This window comes from Dendrobium catenatum, unplaced genomic scaffold (assembly GCF_001605985.2).
Source record: "Dendrobium catenatum unplaced genomic scaffold, ASM160598v2 fragScaff_scaffold_1313, whole genome shotgun sequence".
In the NCBI taxonomy this organism is placed as follows: Eukaryota; Viridiplantae; Streptophyta; class Magnoliopsida; order Asparagales; family Orchidaceae; genus Dendrobium; species Dendrobium catenatum.
The window spans coordinates 164,045-187,451 of record NW_021319775.1 but is presented as its reverse complement, the minus strand read 5'-3'; the positions used below and the strand labels follow the sequence as shown (position 1 = coordinate 187,451).

The window sequence follows — 23,407 nt, the reverse complement described above, 5'->3', positions numbered from 1 at the left end:
CGTAGGTTGCGGCGTAATACTAATGTTTCTCAAAATCAATTTGGATTCATGCTGGGTAGGTCTATTATGGAAGCCATACATTTAATGAGAAGTTTGATGGAAAAATATAGAGAGAATTAGGAGGATTTACATATGATATTTATTGATTTAGTGAAAGCATATGATAAAATTTCAAGAGAAGCACTATGGAGAGTTCTTGAAAAGAAAGGAGTTAATAATGTTTATATTCAAATCATTAAAGATATGTATGTAGGAGCTATTACTTGTGTTCAAACACAAGGTGGTTTGACGAAGTATTTTCCTATTTCGGTTGGATTACATCAAGAATCAGCCTTAAGTTCATATCTTTTTTGCTTTAGTCATGGACGTTCTCACTAGACATTTGCAAGAGGATGTACCTTGGTGTATGCTTTTTGCTGATGATATTCTTCTTGTTGATAAGACTAGAGAGGGAGTTGATGGTAAACTTGAATTATGGAGGTCAACCTTAGAGTCTATAGGTTTTCACTTGAGTAGATCTAAAACTAAATATATTGAGTATAATTTTAGTAGTAATAGACTTAGTGAGGGGATTATGACTTTGGGCGATCAAGTTATTAATAAGATTACATGTTTTTGATATCTTGAATCTATTGTTCAGAGTGATGGTGAAATAGATGGGGATATTGTCAACATAATTCAAGTTGGATGGTTGAAGTTGAGGAATTCTTCGGGCTTGTTGTGTGATAAAAAAAGGTCTCACCACCATCCTTCTCTATAAGATGGTGGTGAGACCTTTTTTTCTTTCTAAGATGGTGGTGAGACCTGCAATGCTTTATGGTGCTGAATGTTTGTCATTATAAGAGAAGCATAATACTAAGTTAAGTGTTACAGAGATGAGCATGCTTAGGTGGATGAGTGACTTTACCCTTAGAGATAGGATATGAAATGAGCATATACGTGAAAAGGTTGGAGTAGCTCCAGTGGAAGATAAGATTAGAGAGAGTCGCATTAGATGGTTTGGTCACATTCCAATGACCCGGTTAGGAAAGTTGAGATAGTAGATTTGACTTATGTTAAGAAAGGTAGAGGTATACCTAAAAAGACTTGGTTAGAAAATATTATAAATGATCTTTCTTTATTAGATTTAAATGAGAATTTGACTTTTAACATAACTAAATGGTGAAAAAGAATTCATGTAGCCGACCCCACGTAGTGGGACTAAGGCTTGATGTTGTTATTGTTATTAGAATAATCTAGGCCTTTAGTTAACATTTGCACTGATGTGATTGTTTGTTTGCCAAATTAAAATCCAATTCCTTGTGGTTCAAATCGAGTTCCCTGTATCACTTTCAAGTTCAAGCTCCTTGTTCAAGTCTTGTTCAGGTCCCCTATGTTCCAACTCAAGTCTTTGTTTGAGTTCAAATGTTCAAGTCATGTCGGCTTAATGTTCAAATCAAGTTTGGATTCAATGATTGCAAGTTCGATTAATGTTTAAATTGAGTTAAAGTCCTTTTATTTAATCAAATTCAACAAATTGTCCAAAATTTGTCTAAGTCAGGTCCTATGTCCACTGGAAAATCCGGTGGCCTCCCGGCGTCTCCTCGGTTTAGGGAAATTTTTGGAGTCTGGGCCTCCCGCCACGCTAGAGAAAAACATATACGGTAGGTGTCGGATGACACCGCGGTCAAAAAGTCTATAATGCCACCACGCCTGTATGGGTCTTCGGGCACCTGTTTAAAAAAAAAATACGATTTTATATTTTGTCCCTACAACACTAGAGAAGAGCGTGTATAGGGCCTACCCGACTCTCCGTAGGCGTCGCACCGGATTCCCTTCCCACCATGCTAAAAAAATGTGTATGAGTGGTTTTCCAGTGTGCCGCTAACACTGAAAATGAGGTGGTGGTGATGACGAAATACATAAAAGTTCTCTTTTTTTTAACTCTTCTTCTCCTCCTCTTCCTTTCTTTTTTTTGCATGTCTTTTTTTGCATGCTTTATTTTTTCCTCGTTCTTTTTTTTTTTTGAATTCCCACCCCTCTTTTTTCTTTGGAATATTATATATATATGTCTGGGATGAGTTCGGCTCTAGTGGAATCAGAAGGTGGAGTCTAGTGTGGAAGAACTATCGTCAGCTTGAAGAGGTGGATAAGAGGGTGGCTATAGGTCGGGAGGTGTCCGACGGCTGAAGGTTGGGTAAAGGCAAGGTCTAGTCTGACTTGTAGAAACTAGCGGGGCTTAAGGAGGAAGAGGGTCGGTTGCTGGAGGCTAGGGCAGAGGCGGATGGCTCACTGCTTGCGTGGGCTGAAGGCGTCGGCACAGTCGCGTGAGGCTTCGGGCGTATACAGGAAGTAGAGAGCAGAAGAAGTGGGGTGGCTTCGTCTCTATCCCGTTTTAACAAAGCGAACGAGGGCAAGGATCGAGGAACAAGATGCGACAGATCAGCAAGATAGAGGATTTGAGCGTGACTTGGACAAGATTCCTGACGTGAAATGAGCAGCTGTACAAGATTTTGAGCAGGATTTGAGTAATGCTTCAGCACAGGTAATGATTCATCCCTATTTTTATATTTCCTTTTTTTTTTGCTGTGGTGTGGAGGTCAACATGGCTATCATATCCCCTTGGAAGCTTCTCAAATTTTCATCAAGCTTGATAACCCTTGCTTTAATTACCTCTCAGGAGTTTATTACTCCTCAGGAGAGATGTAGCTCCTTTAAAGACCTACTTTACAAGGTCACCTCCTTGAAGGCCTTCGGGCTCCTATTTGTTGCTTTCTTGTTGACAATCTCCCTCAACTTCATTATTGCTTCAATCAAACTCCAAATAAGGTCTTCGTCGGAGACGTCACTTGAAAGAGTAGGAACAGAGACGTCACTTGAAACAGTAGGAACAGGCGCACCCATTGGCTCTTGTAGTGTTGAGCAGCCTCATTACCCGCCATGTCCCCAACGTAATTGATTGTTTGCTCTGGAAGCTTTGCACCAAAGGAGGGCTAGCTCTCACTTTGAAGAGATAGTTCTTTGTTTACAAACAAAGGCTCCTCACTCTCTTGAATCAGTTCTTTGTGTGCAGAATGCAGCGTCTCTCACCCTAAAGATAACTCTACATTAACAATGTTCTCTCCTGTTTGAATCACCTCTACTGTCTTCTTTTCACTCACTCAAGGTGCAACAACAGCTACATCTTCAATACCAAATTCTTTTCTTGTAGATGCAAGAACCTCTCGAAGGGCAATGACATTGGAATCAACAACAACCTCGACAATAGTACATGTCTTTGTCATGTCACGACATTCCAACTTCCACATCACATGTTGTATTAGTTCTGTGGGCTCCAAAAAATTCGTACCCCAACCTCCATTCTTTCGGGGGAGTTTTAACGAAATTAAGTTCTAAGGTAAATTTTCATAAGGCAGATTGGATTTGTAGATAAGATGCTACCCAGAGATTTCTCTTTCATTTTGCGAGAACTTTATGATCCGAGTTCTGGTTTCCTATAGGCGCAAGCCCCTATAGTTAATTACTCCCGATAACGAGAGAAAACTTTCGATTAAGGCTAGCTGTCGATCAAATACGTAGAGATATGTATATGACATATAGTAGCAACATGAGTTTAGGTATTTGGAAGTTTGATATTTAAAATTGAAAATTTCACCATCTTGCACTTAAAGCGGATAGTGGGGGAATGATTGATGGAAGTTCTATCCATTACAAATCTCATGTTCATTTATTGATGTACATTTGAAAGGTCTAAATTGTTATTTTGTGCTCGCAAATTAGAGTGATCATTTATTAATTTGAAATCCAGTTCCCTACGATCCAAATCGAATTCAAGTTCAATTCGTCTTTCATTTTGGTCCCCTATTCAGTTCAAGATTTCGGCAACCTCCCGGCTCCTCCCCTATTTAGAAAAAATTTCAGGAGTGTTAGTATGCTCGTCACGTAAAAAAAGACGTGCACGGTCGGTGTTGGGTGACACTGCGGCCGTAGTCTTCAATCCTACCACGCCAAAAAAAAGCGTGCATAGGTCTTCGGGAATATACATGTTTGAAGACGCAGTTGTTTTTTTGTCGGCACTGAGGCGCGTACAAGTACTTAAAATTTTTCTTGTCATGCTAAAAAAAGCGTGCACGGGGATTACTCGCCTCGTCGCAAGCACCGCGAAGAGCTTCCTCCCATCGTGCTAAGAAAAGTGTGCATGGGTGGTTGCTTGCCTCGCCGCAAATGTCAAGAGCGAGACTTTGGAGTTCGCAGAACATTATACCTTTGGTGGCGAGGTGATGACAATGACACTTACAATTTTCTTATGATTTCTTCTATTTTTTTCTTTTTCTTTTAAACATTAATAGTGGTATATATATATAACTGGTAATGATATTAGCCAACATATAAAAAAAGCCGACAATAATGATAGGAGAAGAAAGACTATTGCAAGAAAAAAAAGTTGATGCAAAGGCGAGGTTGAGCAGGGATTTTAGTGAAGTAGACTATTCGCTAGAGATTGATGGACTTATTGTCTCAAAAAAGTAATAAGTCACGGGTTGGGTTCCATAGCAGGTGTCAGGATGCATGTGAAGCCACAATGAGAAAATCTGTATAAGAATAGCAAGTGAAGTGTAGAAGAGTGCTCAGGTTATGTGGCTATGTGAAGTGAAGAAACAATTTTTGTTGTGATATGAGGGAGAACAGTTGTAGATGATTAAAGTGTTGTAAAGGGAGGGCGGCTGTAGTTGTGAAGAGAAAGGAACTGATGTGCAGGAAGATCAGGTGAAGATAGAGTTTCTATAGACTTCGAATAAGGGAAGAGCAATGAGGTTGGACTGTAGGAGGTTCATGCGGCTCTGTAAGTGGAGAGGAAACGGGATAAGGCCATAGATGATTCGGCTGTAGGGATTGGAAGAGGATCTTGGTTGGGCGTGAGTCCGATCGACAGAGTGAGGTTTGGGTCATGGCTCAGGTGCTGGAGCTTGTGGAGATCGGGCGTGTGAGGTGAGGACGGATGCAGTCGGCTTGGTGGTTTGTTGGTCGGATGAACAGGGAGTTCAGGTCATGGCTTACTTCTCAGGGACAGACAAAGGAGGCGCGATGAGGGTGATCGGAGGTCGTGAGGTCGATTTGCGTGGGATCGGATGGACGCGGGCTTGCGTTGGCTTGAACGGTCATCTGCGACTTCCATTTGGATGAGGGAGTCGATAATGGTTGTTGTGTGTGGCTGAGGTGTGGAGATCAAAGGCTAGGATGTGGTACAGTGAAGAGTGGTCGAAGAAGTGGATGGTCGTTGCGGCCGTACGGAGGAAGATGGGGGAATTTGAGATCGGGATTTTGTTGGTTTCGTGAAGTCGAAGAAGAGAAGAGGCTCCAACTGATTTCGTTTTATCGCTGAGGTGAAGCATTCAATCGAGACAGAAGATTTTTCCATGATTTATGACGGAACAATCCGAGTGTTTTGCTCGGAATTATCATTAAAACTATAGATTATAATCAGGATTTTGCTCGTCTTGAAATTTGCGCGCCAGCTTCTAGATTTACGTGCATTTAGTCTCGGAATGCTTGTCGATTTCCCTATGTGAGCTTTATTTGGTAAATTCACAGTCAATTTTGAATATTGCAACAATCCGAACGCAACGACGAAGTCCATTTTGCTTTTAGATGTTGTTTAGGCGATGTCGCTTGCCAGCTGCCTCGATTTGTGCGCGTTGCCTCAAGATGCGTATCGATCTTCGCGCGTGGATTTAATTGGTTAAATTGATAGTCACTTTTGGGTATTGACGACGTCTCGAACGCAATGACAAAGTCCATTTTGCTATCGGACATCGTTTGGATTGCGTCGCACATTAATTTCGTCAGGCGATTCCAATTGAAAATGTTTATAGTGATTTATGGGTGTCAACGTTGTTCCGGACGCAATGACGAAATCCGTTTTATAATGGGATGTCGTTTGGGTGATGTCACGCATCAATTTCGGATGTCAGTCGCCCTTTTGGATCGATCTCGTCTGATTTGACTATGAGAGATCCCCTCTTAGGCGAACTCGGCGTCCTGATTGCAAAGGCGCAGTCCGTTTGGCAATCAGAGGTCGTTTCGCCCTTCAAGTGACGTGATGCGTTGCTTGGATCGCGGATTTTGTCCCTTTGCACGTGGTTTGATGTGTAGGGGTCAACAAGTTCCCTCACCTACTTCGTGACTTTCTTGTGAGTGAATCATTTTGCAACTTCTTGTAGTGGTTTAGATTGAAAAAGAAGGAATGTTTCATGGTAGCAACAGGATAAAACAAGTAGCACAAAAGATTTTTTAAGTACAAGGAGAGCGGGCAATTTTTGAACCTTCTGCTACTTCGCTTTATAAACTTTTGAAATTGAGGAAAAATCTAGGTTACAAAAATTGCGCCTTCTCAAAGTCCATGTTAACCCTACTCTTGGTAAGCATACAACTCAAGATCTCAGACATCATGATAGAACCCTCATGGGAGTCCTCGGGAATCTTATTAGGAGCGCTACATGCCTGAGTCCATACACTCATCTTGCTTGAGAGATCTTCAGCTTGCACGGTTATGTTATTCTCGTTGAGGATCACTTTGAGGCCAATGAAACTCCTTTCGTCTGCTTTCTTGTTTGTAGAGGGATCACATGGAAGGCAATACACTTCAATATCCAAGCATTAATGGTGAGATCCAACATAAATCTTGGACTTACCACACATAAATCTGGTAGGACAATTTAATTATTAGAATTTACCGCAAATAAGTCTTTTTTGTTCATACCATAATCAATAGAGCTTTCATGAACAATAGGACCCATAGAGGTGGATTTTCTCAATTCCTAATGAGCTTGAAGCAATCAGCGCACTCAGGGCTAAAGATTTTGCAAGACATACAATATAATGACAAACTCCACATTCTACTTGTTGCCAATAACTATTTAAAGAAGAGCCAATCCAAATCTCCATAACCAAGGGAAAAAACATATGCAAATAAGAACAGGGGCAACATATAGTCGGGAGAGTCTGGCGGTACCAATATCTATCTATATTGGTCAAGCATTGCTCTTCGTGAGTATATTGTAGATTGTTTGACAAAAATGAAGGAAAAAAATCTGTATTGGGGTAATGGGAAACTGAAATGTGTCAAATTATGGAGACCATGTTAGCAAATGCATTGATAGGCCATTCTCATAATAGGAAAGATGAGAAATATTTTGAATAATTTTTTTCTAAATATAGTTTGAGAAATATGATTACATTCTAGAAATCCAATAGAGAAATCCCAAGCAGACAAATCTTTTATAAAAGTATGGATAATCTACAAATTTGGGCGGCCAAATGCAATTTTTAGCTACTAAAGAGCAGAAAAATGGTGTTATCATATCAGAAAATGAAAGTGATCAGGCAGACTATAAGCAACATCAGCTACTTCTAAGATGCCAAGAAGGCTAGGACTAGCACATGCTTTGGATCTCTTAGCTGCTTCTTGGGGGCTCAAGGCCAATGAGCAATCCCTATCCCTAAGAAGTTATTATTTATAAGCTCCAATTCTCTGAATTTAACATGGTATCAGATTAAGGCACTCGGTTCTTCTTCAAAAATGAGAGTGTGAGAGAGGGAGAGCTGGTTCTTGCGTTCTATTCCTGCCCGCATGCGCCTAGGGCAGCCGAGCAAGTGAGAGGGCTTTCCCTTTGCAGCCTTCTACGTGCGGCTCTCGTGCATGCCTCCCTGGGGGACGAACTAAGTAAAAAAGAGATCAAGAGAGGGAGCGAGCAGGAACTGCATGCGTGCGTGCTTGAGCGGGGACGATTGTCCCTCATGCGTCTGTTGGAGTTGAACCGAGCAAGGAACAAGCATTGAAGAGCTACTATACACGCCATCAAATTCTTTACTCGAAGACCCCTCCTTGACCCAAATCCCGACCGCTTTTGCATGTTCTAAATCTGCTATCCTCAGATCTGGGAGATGTGCAATAAGGTTGAAGCCTCATTCTGGACATCAAAAGAAGTTGACCTCTCCCAAGATCTCTGCCACTATGATCAATCTCTCAAATCGAATGAACACCACGTCGTAACCTACGTTCGTGCCTTCTTCGTTGCCGTTGAAGGAATCATTATTGAGAACCTTGATGGTCGGATTTGGACTGAAGCCGGTTTGCTGGATTCAAAGCTCACCGATGGAATGATCCTGATACGTGGAGTTGCCCAGATGATGCATGAGGTCGGGAAGAAGATGGCTTTCTTGGTGGTAAGGCAGTTCACTGCTACGGTCCAATGCATGCTTTTGGTGATCGAAGAATTGGTGAGCACACAAATGGTGAAGTACACTACTTCCCTAAGTAGGGAGTCGATCATGGATATCGAGGGTGAGGCTACAAGGAGATAATAAGCACTTTATCCTATCTTGAAGGAGCTGACGCTTGCTGGTTCTTCAGGTTCCCATCATTGGCATTCATTATCAGAAATTTGAGAAATACAAGTTCCCATCACTAGTCTTCATTGTCGGAATTATGAGAAATACATGTTCTCACCATCAGGCTTCTTTGCTGAAATTTTGAGAAATACAGGTTCCCACTATCGGAAATAACTTTAGTAGTTCAAAGTATTTACTTGTGTTGCGTGACAATCTGGAAACCTTGTCCTAATATGCAGTTTCCCTTAAAGCAATTATGAGTGTTCATTTCCATTGATAGACAGTACTACCCATTTTTATTAGCACTCAGAATTGTACATTCTGAAATTAAGATATTCTCTATCTGATTGGCTGCAATATTAAACAACGCGTATGTATCATTTTTTTTTCTTTGTTAATGCTTATTTTTGTAAATTGTGCAGGAAGGGTACCTTGTTTATGAGTGCAACTCCATGTGCAGCTGTGATATGACATGTACGAATAGGGTTTTACAGAAAGGAATACAAGTTAAGCTGGAAATATTTAGAACAGAAAAAAAGGTAAGCAGATTTCACATCCCTCCCCAGAGATTTTCTTAATCCTGAAATAACTTCCTGTTGGATGGACAGGGTTGGGCGGTGCGGGCTGGGGAAGTCATATCACGTGGCACGTTTGTGTGTGAATACATCGGAGTTCTTAATACATCAGTGCCGCATAAAAGGTATCGAGGCCTACCCTTATTTTCAACTTTATATTTTTATGTGTCTACCTTCTCTTCAGACTGACTCATGACCTATCACAAAATATTTCTGGTATGATAGCATTGAGTGCAGCTACCTTTATGACATTGATGCGCATATTAATAGTGCAAGTGGTTTGAGCGAAGGGACGGTACCTTGTGTAATTGACGCTTCCAAATATGGGAATGTATCAAGGTTTATAAACCACAGGTAATGCAGGTGGCGTTGGCCATGTACATAAGGTGACCCTATTTAAAAGCAAAGTTGTTGTTACTAATTCTTTTCACTTAATCTGACCTGTTTGAATTGGTGGGGTAGCTGTTCTCCCAATCTTGTAAATTATCTGGTCCTGGTAGAGAGCATGGATTGCCAGCTAGCTCACGTTGGTCTCTTTGCAAACCGTGATGTATGAACCATTCTTACACACATACACGCCACTACAAGCTAAAATTTTTGAAAGTTGCTAATAATATGCTGTCTTTGTTGAATAGATTGCATTGGGTGAAGAACTAGCCTACGATTACCGCTTTAAGTTGTTACCAGGTGAAGGCCTGCGCTGCCATTGCGAAGCTCTGTGTTGCCGAGGTCGTGTATGTTAATCTGTGATCAATTAACTCCAAATTGAAGTTAATTGATTGTGTTGGAGCTTGGCTTGACTTCAGGAATGAATATTTTTTTATTCTTTGTCAGAGATTTAAGATGCTTTCTTCAAGCTTATCAAGGAAAATTGCATGGGTAGCAGATGCTGGCTCCTTGTAGGCACAGCTTTTTTTTTTCTTTTTTAATTTTTGTTGTAGTGACATTCCTTTGGCGAATGCAATTTGGATGCTAAATTGGCAGCCCGATTCAATTTGTTCTGTTCGCAACTGCTGCATCATTATATTTGATTTTCTGATCCATTTATTGAAAAAAAGAACATAAAATATTGTTCAAAACAAGTTTCAGGAACCTTTCCTCACATTCACCAGATTTTAGCGCTGGGGCTATGGGTACCACCTTTTTTTGAACGATTTATTGGTTCATATCTTGGAGATCCTGCTGGATCGAAACGTTAATTAGATGTACAAGCTTGCAATGGAAAGCAGCATCAAAATATATCAGAAGTTAATGAACTTCACAACAGCAAATTGCTTACGTACTTGGTGAAAAATTGATTTACGAAAACAAAAAATATTTCACTTTTTGTTAGCAAAATACCTGCTTCATCAGCTTCAGGTCGTTAAATCACAATGGCCTTCACTTTCATATACATTTATAGTTGGTTTGACAACATTAGTTACTAAACATTACTTATTCTACCTATCTGATTACACGACAGGAAACTTCTGTTCATCCTTGAAGCCAAAAAAATTTGAAAAAAGAAGTTAAAACATTTCAGTAAGAAGAGTCCTAATTAATGCTGTACATTTTAAAACGGATGGGAGGGAGGGACTTTTACTAAGAAAGTTAACTCTTGTCGATCACCTCTGCAGGCATATTTAGATCAAAAAGAGGTGCAGATCCAATCGATTCATTCTTGCTAAGTTTCCTTGAGGAGCCGCTCTCATCCGAGCTTGAGGCAGCCTGAAACTGTCTGGTACGCTTGGCGGACAGAGTGGTTCCTATAGATGACAACGCTAAAATTCTTGTCAGTGTCCTGATTGTATATGGTAAGTCAAGTCTATTGAGCTGATTGTATATGGTTAAAAAAAATAAAATGATAATTTTATTCACTTATTTTAAGTGTGACAAATCATGAAATGGGGGGAGTGGAAGAACAACATGATTAGCAAGCAATTAAAAGAGGGGCATAAAATAGCCTTTGTAAAGTGACTATTATTGTTAAAACATAATTCAAGTATAGCAATGGTCTTTTTAGAAAAACGTACCGCTTGCATTAACCGCAGAAATATGGTTAGGAAGTACATCCATCTTAGTTGTCTTTGTACTACGTGCCTGGTTAGAAACCCAGCAGACTGAGAGTTCTGAAGCCTTCTCGGGGCCCTTTGATTTGTAAGGAGCAATATTGTGAGTTGCTCGCTGTAGGGGATACAACAAATCATTTTCTATGCATTGATACCTGCAAGAAGAACTCATATAAGAGGGACAAACAACCAGCAGACTAAGCTGTACTATGTAAAGCAACACAAGCTCACATTTGCTTGCATAGTCTATCAATAACAGATGACAGGTTGATGACATGCTTCATATTCTCCATAACATCTTCATCTGAAAAATCTTGAAAGTCCTTCTCTAAGAACATAGAGAGCTTTTCAACATTTGATTCTAGTTGTTGTTGTTGGTCCTCAAACAGGTTTTGTTTCAAGTCCCTCTCCTGTGAAGTCATCTCATCCTTAAAGAGTTCATCCCCAAACATATAAAAAGCAAACGGATAAGAATACGATAGAACGCGCCTTGATCTGAAGAGACGGTTCAAACCATTGTTCACCCAACTGTAATCTTTAATTCTGGATTCCTTATTCTCAGAGATGACTATTTTGCCTTGAATGGTTTCCTTCAGATTGCTTTCCTGTTTAAGAGAATCTGTGTGGGCCTTGTATCGGTTATGATAGTGCATGTACCGATACAAGTCACGCCTTGCACATTCTATCAGTTTTGTTTGGTCTTCTTTGAAACGTCCACAGCTATGACCCGTAATAGTTGACCAAGTGTGATCACGTCCAGTGGCACCACCACATAGCCAGCTGCAAGACGTGTAAAACATAATTAATATTAAAATTAACTTTATATGAAGACCTATGCATGTTCATGAATATCAGTATGCATCACAAAAAGCAAATTCATAAAAGAGCAACTGATACAGAATATTATTTATGTGCCAACTGATGTAAGCTTCCCCCATACCCCCTGTGACGCCCCAGACATCTATAGTGAAAGGATTCTTCTGACAAACTTCTTTTTTTTTTCTATATTTCTCGCTCAGATCATACAAACATCCAGAATGATAATTGCATTAAAGAAAACAGATACATCAAAATACTATAATTCACATTAAGGCATTTCATATTTACAATACAAAAGTAGCGTCCAAAAGAACATGTACAATAGCCACTCGGACTACAAAACAATGCATGAACCAAAAACTACGAAAAACTATACTAGCGTATGAAAGAAGCTTCACGCGGGAAGCTCTGCACCTGAAATCATTAACCACATATAATGAGCTTCAAAAAGCCCAGCAGGTCACCAAAAACCTATAACTGAAATCAAAGCACGGTACGAAAAACAATATGCATGTAAATCAATCAAATCAATATCAGCCACTTGCACATGATCAATGAGTCGATGCAGATACGAAAATCAGTACAGAAACAGAAATCAATGCAGTAACGGAAATCAATATAGAAACGGTCAAATCCTCAATTGACATTTAAAGAATCAGTAAGCAGTATAAAAAGTCCGTAAAGCTCAATGAATCAATACGTGCATCAAACCCTACAGTAGTCATCTTATTTAACATCAGTCAAATCAATGTAGTAGCAGCGTATGTATCAATATCAGTAACAATCCAGTGACGACATAAACGATTATGCTATAACAGTGAAATCGTGTAGTAACAGTAAATCCGTACAATAACGATTAAATCCTTAGTAAATGAATCAATACGTTTTATTGTAAATCCGTCAAATCAAATACGATTAACATTAGATCAATAAAGAAATCACTTCCGGTCAATAATATCAAACGGTATGAAATCACATAAAACAATCAAATCAATAATAATAATTAAAAGCAATCAAATCTATCATACAGTAAACATATTTCTAGATCACGTGCTCAGTGTATCACATGTATCGGTCAGTATTTAGTGTATCATGTGCTATAGATCGGGTACATTGAATCAGTAGTATACGGTATCGGTATGTTCAATGAATCGAATGCAATATCAATATCATATCGGTATCTGTGTTCAGTGACATGTACAGATTGAAATATCAATGAAATTGTGCAATGGACAGGAAACTCATAAATCCGTACAGTAAAAGCCATTCATATCAATAAATCAATTCAATATCAGTACCATTCAAAATCCATAAATCAATTCCATATCAATAAATCAGTCAATATCGATAAATCAGTAAATCCATAATGAGATCATAAGAACACATGCATTCTAGTACAGTAGTCTTACTCGACAAGTACAATCACTGGCTATTAAGGCGTTTTTCAAGGTTAATATGTTAGTAATCCGTTGGCTATAATAGAGTCGTCACCCTTGCCCGTCGGCATAAACTCCTTATTGACTTCCCAACTCGTATATCACTGATCAATAGAGGATAACACCAAACTCTTTTTAAAGGAAAGCCCGTCGGCCCACCATCCTGACAGGTCAATCTTCAACCAACGGTTCAACCAGCCTTTACTCAACAAGTAAAAGACATGGCTATTACGGTGTTTTTCAATCTTGGAATGTCGATGTATCTTTGTATCCGTTGGCTCAATAAGAGTCGTCACTCTTGCCCGTCGGCAGAATAATCTCCTTATGACTCCCTTCAGTAATCACGTGACCAGTAGAGGATAACACCAAACCCTTTTTAAAGGAAAGCCCGTCGGCCCACCATCCTATCAGGTCTATCAATCTCCAACCAACGGTTCAACCAGTCTTTACTTGTCTTTCAGTAACAATAACAGTAATTCAATCATATATACAAATTCATATGCATCTCATTAATACATAACAATCAACAAACACAATTAACTCAATTGAAGAAAACCCTTAAAATATCGTACAGTCGACAGAAATCCCAAACAGAGTCAAAATATATAATTTCAAAAAATTACCAAATTACCAGAAATCGTATAAAACAATGTTTCAAAGCTTTACTTATACTGAAGCAATATTTTTCAACAGCCAGATACTTTTTTATTTGATAAAAATCGAACATAACTCAAAATATCCAGTAAAAACTTTCCAGAAATTACTCAAATCGTACAAAAACATCATTTCAATAACATACCAAAAGTTACGCGGTAAAAGTTTCGTCAATACAAAGATATGCACGTTTTTCGGTAACGAAAACACAAAACTGAGCAGAAAAATACCAAAACTCGAAATCTTTGAAATCAGAAATAGGATTCGGAGTCCTTACTACAAGACGAACAAATCTTTTAACAACGGCGTCGGACGAAAAACGCATCGCGAGCTCCAAAACCAAGCCTTTCCTCTCTTTTTCCTTCTCTTTCTCTCTCCAGCTTTTTTTCTCTCTTCAAATGATTCCAAAATATCTCAATCCAATATATATCCATGCAGATCGTCGATTTGCCCTCTGTACAAAATTCGTTCAGACGAAATTGCATTCATTCCTGGACGATTTGCTCTCTGGACAAATTTCGTCCCGACGGTTCATCCAGGTTCGTCCAGACGAACCATACAGATTCTTCACAATTTTCTTCAGTTCGTCCTGTACTAAAGTCAGTTCGTACGGACTAACTGTACTAAAAAAAAAACACTTCGGAGGGGTTTTACATCCCCCCCCCCCCTCGGGGGGGGTTTTCCCCCCCCCCCCCCCCCACTATGCTTATGCCATTTACTCTATATCATACTACTTCCTTTTTGTCCCACATTATTTTATAGTATTCATGTAATATGAGCATATGAATCAAATAAAGAATATTGATTGTGGACAGTTTCCTCTTCTCTTTCCCTTGGGCTGAGTGCCCAATCTCCTCTAGTTTACAATCACCATCGAACAATAGTTCCACATATTTCTCTCTAGATTAGCGAGGAAACACCTGTTCAGTAAAAGATACAAGAAGGATGGTACGGAACTCTTTTTTTTCCCCTTGTTTCCTGGTTAAGGTTATCTTGCAACAAACCAAGGCAGCAGACAAGACAATGACGGATAGTTGTAGCCATAGTACATTCATTCACTGAATGGTAAACTTCCTCGCTTCTTTCATTAGTCATTAAAGAATACTTTAAAGAGAAACAGAATGTTGTTTTAAAAAAAATATATATTAACTAACGACAATTGGCCATAAGGTAACCCAGAAAACAGGCTGCCTTAACAAGATTAGATGTTTCGAGGATCAAGCAAATTAGTGTAGCATGGCTACAAGGTTAGTCCCATTTGGTGCAGATAATCACAATTTGCATTTGTATTAGACTCAAAGAAATCAGTAAAATAAAGTAGAATACAGATTAGATGACAAATTGAGATGTCATTTGCAAAGTGACTCATTGTAGTGCATAGAAAAATGGTAAATTATTTAATTTTATATTATTTTTATAATAATAACTTAAATGTAGCACATGTTTAAAAATTGAGCATGCATTAAGTTCTTCAGCGCAAAGGCTCAATAAGAACTCCATGAATAAGCACAAAGTCCACCCCAACTCGTCCCACCCTGCCCAATTTGCACAATTGTCACATCATCATCAGCCTTCCTATCCCAACCACATGGGGCTAGCCTTGCAAATATCATCAGCAATCATATCTCAACTACATGAAGCCGCCCTAATAAATATACATAAAACTGCATATACCATATTTAGTCTCTCGGATAAAAAGCTACCTCATCATATATTTAAGTTTAATATATCCTCACTTTATTTTTTTAAGGGTAGTAATCACTTAAAAGTTCCTTAGATTATATTGTATTTCATGTAGGTTCAAATTTTTTAAAACCCACCATTTTGGTTGTTAGCCATTTTCTAATTTACAAATTATTCCTTGAGATTAAATATCCGTTTTTACAAGTTCTTATAAATTTTTACTTAAATTTGAATGATATTCAAAATTCCATATTATTCAGTAAGTTGAAATGCAAATCTTCATATAGATCCCATCTTAGCTTTCTCATTCCAGGATTAGGGTTCTTCTATAACAGTCTATCTTATGGTTCAAAGGTTGGGAAGAACTAGGAGAAGAAATAAGCTTCCCAAGCATTGTTGTCCGTTAAGGTAGTGCGTGCACAAGAGGTGGCCAAAGGGAGAGCAAAGGGAGGAGAGGATGGCATTAATGTTGAGATCATCATTACTTCGGAAGACCTGGAGCATGCAAAAAGAGAAAAGCACAAGACAGTGATTGGTTATAAGATGACTAGATCGCAATGATCTCTTTATTATTGGTGGTATCGAGGAGGGAGAAAGTGCATTTGATGATGGTGCTCTGGCATTGCTAGTAAAGGGAGGGGGTTCTACTTTAAGAGAGGAGCACAAGTGGTCGGCAAGGGAGAGCTCAATGGAGAAGTGAACTAGACAGGAAACTGGCAAGGATGGAGACAAGTGGCAAGGTGGATGTAAAAAACCGGGGAAAAAATGCCGATCGTAAGCATTGCATGCATTTCAATGCACTGCGACGAAATTAGGTGAATTTTTGAAATTTTCAGAACTCGATGCAATTAATTTTATAAAATTCTATGTCAAATTTCGAGCGATTTGGTATAAAGAACTTAGGGTAGATTTCGCTCGAATTTAGAGTTAAAAAAAAATCGAGAAAGTTTAATAATGACTGAATTACCTAATAGCCCTCATAATCTTAATAACCCTAAGGCATGCAAGGGACAATTAAGTCTTTTGGTTATTCCTCCCGCCATATGACTCTTAAGGGACCGAATTTCGGTCCCTTTAATTCGCTACTTCAGTTCTTTTGGCCGAACGGAAGAAAAAATAAAGGGAAAGAGCGATGGGTGCAAGGGAGATGGTGACGACGGCAGTGGTTTAGGGAGAAATCGAAGGGGAAGGCTTAGGGTGGAAGAAGGTAAGTTCCTAAACAAATATTTCCTTCTTTTTGCTTAGATTTCTTAAGATGAAAATTTTAGGATTTCTCCAAAACTTCATATTTTTCTAAAAAAAGAAAATTTCTTAACAAATATTATTCTTAAGGGTCTTAGAAATGTTCAATTGGTGAAAATTTGGGATTTTTCACAAAACATCACTCTTCGTATTTTTTAATTAAATTAAATCCAAAAATTTTAATGTCTAATTATTAGTTTAGGGAAATGGGAGGGTTTTACATGTAAATATGATGAAATTGATAAAATTTTGGTTTCTAAATTTAGAAGTTTAGGTTAAATCCAAAAATTAGGTTTTTTTAAAATTAATTTAGGCATTAGCAATAGGTTAATTTGGGTAAATAGTACACTTATACAAAAATATAGAGAGAGAGACTAGGGCATATTTAAAAGAGAAAAAGAATTAAGTTTGGAATTATTAAATTTGATTATGAATGAGAAATTATTTCATATACGTGATAATCTTTTGACCTCGAAGGAAGGAGTACGAGTGAAGAAATCAAATCCCTCGAATCAAGTGAGTACTCATGGTTCTTTATTTACAGTGATACTTTTGTTTCTCTCTAGTTCTATGTTTTTAAAGTGAAAGCATGCTTATGAAATCTTCATTATTAATTAGATTATGATTCATGTCTCTTATACTCAATGATTGATCATACTAAATTAAAGGAAAAAAATTTATATGTTATATTTAATGGCATTATCATATAAAGTTCATATGTTATAAGAATGAGATGACTAGATATGTATGATTGCATGTGCATGTTGAAAGATGAAGCTTACTCCCTTATGGTACTAGCTAGGACTCTGTACCTGAGCACATTAAAAGGAAAAGGAAATGGTAAAGGAAAATGAGTACCTTCATTTGTACTTAATTAGACGGTAGCTCATGTGACGGTTGTATTATTTATGAAAATGATAAAGATATGAATACATATATGACGAATGCAAATTGAATATGATATGTTATGCATTTATGAATTCTGCATAACATTGTTGATGTAGGAAAAGGGGGGGTCAAATCAAACCCAAAAAAATTTGGTTTTGACTTCCCTTGAGCTTGCTAGCTCATTAATTTTTGAGCTAAGATTTAGCTCATTATGAGCTGGTTTTTAGTTCATTTATTGAACAAAGAGTTAGCTCATTATGAGCTATGTTTTTAGTTCACTTATTAATTTATTAGTAGCTCATTAATTTTTGTCTCTTCTCCTTCCCCTTGTCTATTTGTTTCCCGTGGATGGCTCTTGGTTTTTCGTGCCTTGGCTCCTTAGTTTCCCCGGTTGGCTGCTGGTTTTCCACGCTGGGTGGCCTTTCCTGTGCCTTGGTGCTTCAATTCCGTGCGGGGCTCTTGGCTTTTGCAGCTGCCTCTTCGGGTTCCGCCTGGGCTGTTTTCCCGTGGCTGATGGGTGGCTTTTCCGTGGCTTTGATGCTTCGTTTCCTGGAGTTGACTGTTGGCTTTTCATTTTCCTCATTTATATTATGAATATGAAAGGTCATTGTGGCTATTTGTATTCCCCTATCATGTCTATATATAGTAGATGTTTTGGGTTGTTTAAGTAAGTTTATGATGTGATTTTTGGCAAGAAACCTGAGGGTTTTTGGAAAAGCTTGCGAGGTTGTTCCATTCTTCTTCTCATCTCCTCTAGGAAAGACTTGCGAGTTCTTTCCACCCTTCTTCTCGGCTTCTAATCTCTTTGGTCTCTCCGCAAGTTCCACTCCACCTGTATCCTTCTGAAAGAAATGCAACTTTAGGTGTTTGTCTTGTTTGAGTCATTTGTAAGTGTCTAAGTTTGTAAGTCTTTTATATTATGAAGAAAAGTTGTTGTTTTTAGTTTATTCGTCTATTTTGTGTCCTTTTGTGTCTTTTCTATTACTTAGAAAAGTTTTTATTTTTGTGATAAAATTACATCATTTTGGTATCAGAGCAAGTTTGGAAATCCTATGTTTTTAAGTTGGTTTGTCAAGTCAAGTCTTATTGTGTAAATCTTGTAAGTCTTGTAAGTCTTGTGAGTCTTGTGTGTAAGTTTTGTTTTGAGTCATGTTGTCATTTGAGTCTTGGTGTATAGTGAGCAATATCAAGCCATGGTGTCTCTTGATGCAACGCCTTCAGAACAAAGCCAACTCATCGGGAGATGAGTTCTTGTTGACCTGCTGTATAAAGCAAAAGAGAAAACAAAAAAAAAATTAAAATCCACGTACGTAATCGCACGTCGCTTGCACGTTGTCGTCATTTCTCCCACGACCTCGCACGACCCTTTGTCGTTAAAATGAAAAGAAAAGAGGCGGTTTTGACTTCCCTTGAGCTTGCTAGCTCATTAATATTTGAGCTAAGATTTAGCTCATTATGAGCTGGTTTTTAGTTCATTTATTGAACTAAGAGTTAGCTCATTATGAGCTATGTTTTTAGTTCACTTATTAATTTATTAGTAGCTCATTAATTTTTGTCTCTTCTCCTTCCTCTTGTCTATTCATTTCCCGTGGATGGCTCTTGATTTTCCGTGCCTTGGCTCCTTGGTTTCTGATGTAGACACACAAGCAAGAAAACCGACACAAAGAGAACAATGGATAGAAATTAAACCAGATTCTATTAAAATAGTAGCAAACAACTAAAACATTCAAAATCCAACAAGAAAACACTGAGAGATTTTAAAGAAACAGAGAAAGAAAAAACAACGCTATCCTTAGACAACCGTCAGAGCGGGTTCCTCACATGCATCGAATTGTAGGTTAAATAAGATAAGTGCATAGGACTAACAAACCGATGGTCCACCACTGCAAGATCGTCTAATTCTCCCAACAAATGCTTCCAAGTCAACCAACAATCACCACCAAAGCTCAAGAAGAAGGATATAGATGGAGTGGAACTTACGGATAGACGAAAAAGGTTAGAAGCCAAGACGAAAGGTTGGAAAAGCTCGCAAAATTTCCGGAGGGGATGAGAAAGAAGAATGGAACAAGCTCGCAAGCTTTTCCAATAACCCGCAGGTCAATAGCAAATATGCTCAAATAATCAACTCCCATCCTTCACAACAACTTCTCATATTTATAGGCAGATAGGAGAATACCATTAGTCACATACATTAATTTTCCACAAGAACCCAAGCACCAAGTTTATGGAATTTCCCATTTGCTTTTCACGGAAAAACAGCCCAGCTTAAGAAACGGAAAGAGCAACCACAGGAATCAAGGAGGCCACACGGAACCAAGGCGCCAAAGCCACGGGAGTTCCCCAGGCTCGGAAAACTAGCAGCCGATGAAGGAACCAAGGAGACAATGCTCGGAAACAGCAACCCCACGTGAATTCAAGGCACAGAATTCAGCCATCATTTAAAACAAGCCACGGGTTCCCAAGAGACAAGAAGAAAGGGGAAGGAGAAGGGACAAGTCCACCCCAAAATTGAATCCTTCATAATGAGCCACCTTTTGAACATTAATGAGCTACTAAACTTCAGCTCAAACAACTAAGGGAATGAGCTCAACCCCAACTTTCTCCATTTATCACCAAAGGCTCCAAACAACTAACCCGTGAACCAGCAGTAGCCAAAGGACCAATCGAGCCAACAAACCAAAGGTCTACCAAGCCCTATGCACAACCTACCATGTTCATTGGATGCTTTCCCATCATTAGATAGCTAAAAAAAAGAAAAGAACTTAAAATATACTATTGTTCAAATAAAAATAAAATTACAGAAATATTTGATAGCATCATTTCCCTGGTTGGCTGCTGGTTTTCCGCGCTGGGTGGCCTTTCCCGTGCCTTGGTGCTTTGATTCCGTGTGGGCCTCCTTGGCTTTTGCGGCTGCCTCTTCGGGTTCAGCCTGGGCTGTTTTCCCGTGGCTGATGGGGGGCTTTCCATGGCTTTGATGCTTCGTTTCCTGGAGTTGACTGTTGGCTTTTTTCATTTCCCTCATTTATATTATGAATATGAAAGGTCATTGTGGCTATTTGTATTCCCCTATCATGTCTATATATAGTAGATGTTTTGGATTGTTTAAGTAAGTTTATGATGTGATTTTTGGCAAGAAAACTGAGGGTTTTTGAAAAAGCTTGCGAGGTTGTTCCATTCTTCTTCTCATCTCCTCTAGGAAAGACTTGCGAGTTCTTTCCACCCTTCTTCTCGGCTTCTAATCTCTTTCGTCTCTCCGCAAGTTCCACTCCACCTGTATCTTTCTTCTCAAAGAAATGCAACTTTAGGTGTTTGTCTTGTTTGAGTCATTTGTAAGTGTCTAAGTTTGTAAGTCTTTTATATTATGAAGAAAAGTTGTTGTTTTTAGTTTATTCATCTATTTTGTGTCCTTTTATGTCTTTTCTATTACTTAGAAAAGTTTTTATTTTTTGTGATAAAAAATTTGGGCCCCTTCCCAAATTTTTTATTACATCATTTGTGCATTTAAAGATATGATGAAATAAATGATATGATTATATGAAATAAAAATTTAAGTTATGTAATAAAAAGAGCTATCAAGCATATTACTCTACTGCCTTGAGTTATTGTAGTTTAGAAGCATGTGATACTCGTTAAGCTTTGGCTTACTTTAGTTGCTCTAACAATTTTTCAGGTGTAACTTGTTATAATCAAAATAAGGAGAAGAAATGAAAATGTATATCGTAGATGTCATGCAACCAACGAGAGGTATTGATTGTTTTATTTAATTTGTTTCAAATTTGAAGTTTTGGTGGCTTTTTCAATGTACTAGAAATAAATTTAGAAAATGAAATTATGATTTTACCGTTCGATTGTCTGCTCCCGCATCGTTAATTCGAGCCCTCGGACCGGCTCGTGATAGTGGATAATATCACCAAAATAGTCAAGAGTCTAAAGGTTGTGAGGGGTGGCAAGATAGTGAAGGAGGTAGAAGCAGCGAAAAGGCTATGGAGAGAGGAAATCGGCACATATGAGGTTAATGGAAGGACTTTATGAGAAAATAGAGGAAACTTTAGGGGTACTATATCATTTTTTCCCTCAATTAATGATTTTATTAAGGCAAAGGTATTCATGAAAGAATGTTGGGTGTGAGGTACCAAAATGAAGAATTAAAATAAATATATGAACATAAGTTTAAGAATTTATCCGAACCTAATTGAATCAATCAATTTCAAGCAGTTTCACAAGTCATCGTTTGAATCCGGTTACTAAAACGTGGGACCAATATAATACCCATAATCCACATTGCAAGATAGGGATAAAAGAGCACTCCCCCTGGTTTCCTTAGATTCCTTTTTTATAAACTAGAGTCTCCTCCCTAAAGAGTTAAAACTTTGCATAAGATAAGAACTCATTGAAAAAAGAAACCCAAGGTAGCTATCATGCTGTACAAACCTAAACCTCCACTACGTTCTCTTTGGATCCAAAGACATCTAAGAATTGTGTCATAACTGCATTAGACTCATTAGGAACATTGCAAAGAACTTGTCCAGCCGCTCATTCAAATCAGAAAAAGATATCTAGTTAGAAAACTGTGTGACGATGTCTTTTTGGATCAACCAAGATAGAGCACTAAGAGTATCATGCAATTAATCCATCAAACTAACCATCGATCCCTAAATCTGAACTCCCCAAGACAAATGAGATTGTAGATAAGTTGTTGAGTACAGAGAAGAAAATATTAGGACTAATTTTATATATTAATATTATTATTATTATTATTATTATTATTACCTAGAGTACAAAAAAGAAAATATATATAACACTTGTGGATGGGTCTCAAGCCCTGGATAAGAAAAAAAGAGGACTGTGTTGAATAGTTGACAGTCAGCATAAAACTTGTCAAATAATCATGACATGAACCCTTTAATACATTGTGTTATGCTAGGACATTTCCTAGTAGCGATGCACTGTATGGCCTGAATACAACAAGAAGTGTGCAAGGGATGCTAAATCAATGCCCAGGTGCAGTATTAAATAAGCAAGAGTTCCCACATCATGGATGGATATGAGCAAAAACGCTAGTCCATGAAACTAAGATTAGGATTTGAACTTGAAAGATAAGTTCTCATATAAGTAAATTAATGAAATTAATAGATAATTATAATTAAGAGAAAGATAAATATTTTATGCACATAGTAAAATAATGGGTTGAAGTAAAGACTAAGGAGATTGATAGTTTATGATTTAAATTATGATATTCGAATAGTAGTCATACTAGAAATGGTGTATGTGTGATTATAGATAAGAGTTTGAAGAAAAATGTTCTAGAAATTATGGAGATAGAATTATAACTTTAAAGATTATTGTTAATGCTAATATTATTAATATTATAAGTGGTTATGCTTCTCAAGTAAGTTGGATGGCTGGACAGTTGAGCGAACTTGCTGAAATTTCTGGATAGCAATAGGCTTTCCTGGACAGCAAGTTGGTTATGGGGTGCGAGACAAACAATTTATGTTGCTGGAATTTCTGGACATCAACTTCAGGTTGAGCGTGTTTAATTTGGGAGGGAAATAAAAGTAGGAAGTAGAGGGAAGTTTGGGGGGGGGAGGGCTAGCAATTACTGGTGAGAGTGGTTGGGATTTATTTGAGTTGCCAAACATAGCCTTTCAAATAAAAGAAATATATTTAAGATAATTTCCCCAAATTTGAA

At 38.2% G+C, this 23,407-nt stretch overlaps 2 protein-coding genes across 7 annotated transcripts in view; one reads left to right on the top strand and one right to left on the bottom strand.

Annotated features, from left to right (window-relative positions):
* The window catches only part of LOC110092659 (histone-lysine N-methyltransferase SUVR5), an 86,323-nt gene extending 76,276 nt beyond the window's left edge, over nt 1-10,047 (top strand). For 5 of the 6 annotated variants that reach the window (XM_028699502.1, XM_020817305.2, XM_020817307.2 and 2 more), the window contains 5 exons: nt 8,793-8,909; nt 8,979-9,070; nt 9,171-9,299; nt 9,408-9,495; nt 9,581-10,047. In XM_028699502.1, coding sequence (XP_028555335.1) covers nt 8,793-8,909; nt 8,979-9,070; nt 9,171-9,299; nt 9,408-9,495; nt 9,581-9,688 — 534 coding nt within the window. In that variant the 3' untranslated portion in view covers nt 9,689-10,047. Of the gene's footprint in view, nt 1-8,792; nt 8,910-8,978; nt 9,071-9,170; nt 9,332-9,407; nt 9,496-9,580 lie in introns of all 6 variants that reach the window. The other variant, XR_003702397.1, reaches the window with a different exon arrangement.
* Nucleotides 10,048-10,274: 227 nt separating this feature from the next.
* Nucleotides 10,275-23,407, bottom strand: part of LOC110092661 (probable E3 ubiquitin-protein ligase ARI2) — a 60,933-nt gene continuing 47,800 nt past the window's right edge. Inside the window, exons 5-7 of the mRNA XM_020817308.2 lie at nt 11,225-11,773; nt 10,958-11,148; nt 10,275-10,690 (exon numbers count right to left, since the gene is read on the bottom strand). Coding sequence (XP_020672967.1) covers nt 10,536-10,690; nt 10,958-11,148; nt 11,225-11,773 — 895 coding nt within the window. The 3' untranslated portion in view covers nt 10,275-10,535. The remainder of the gene's footprint in view (nt 10,691-10,957; nt 11,149-11,224; nt 11,774-23,407) is intronic.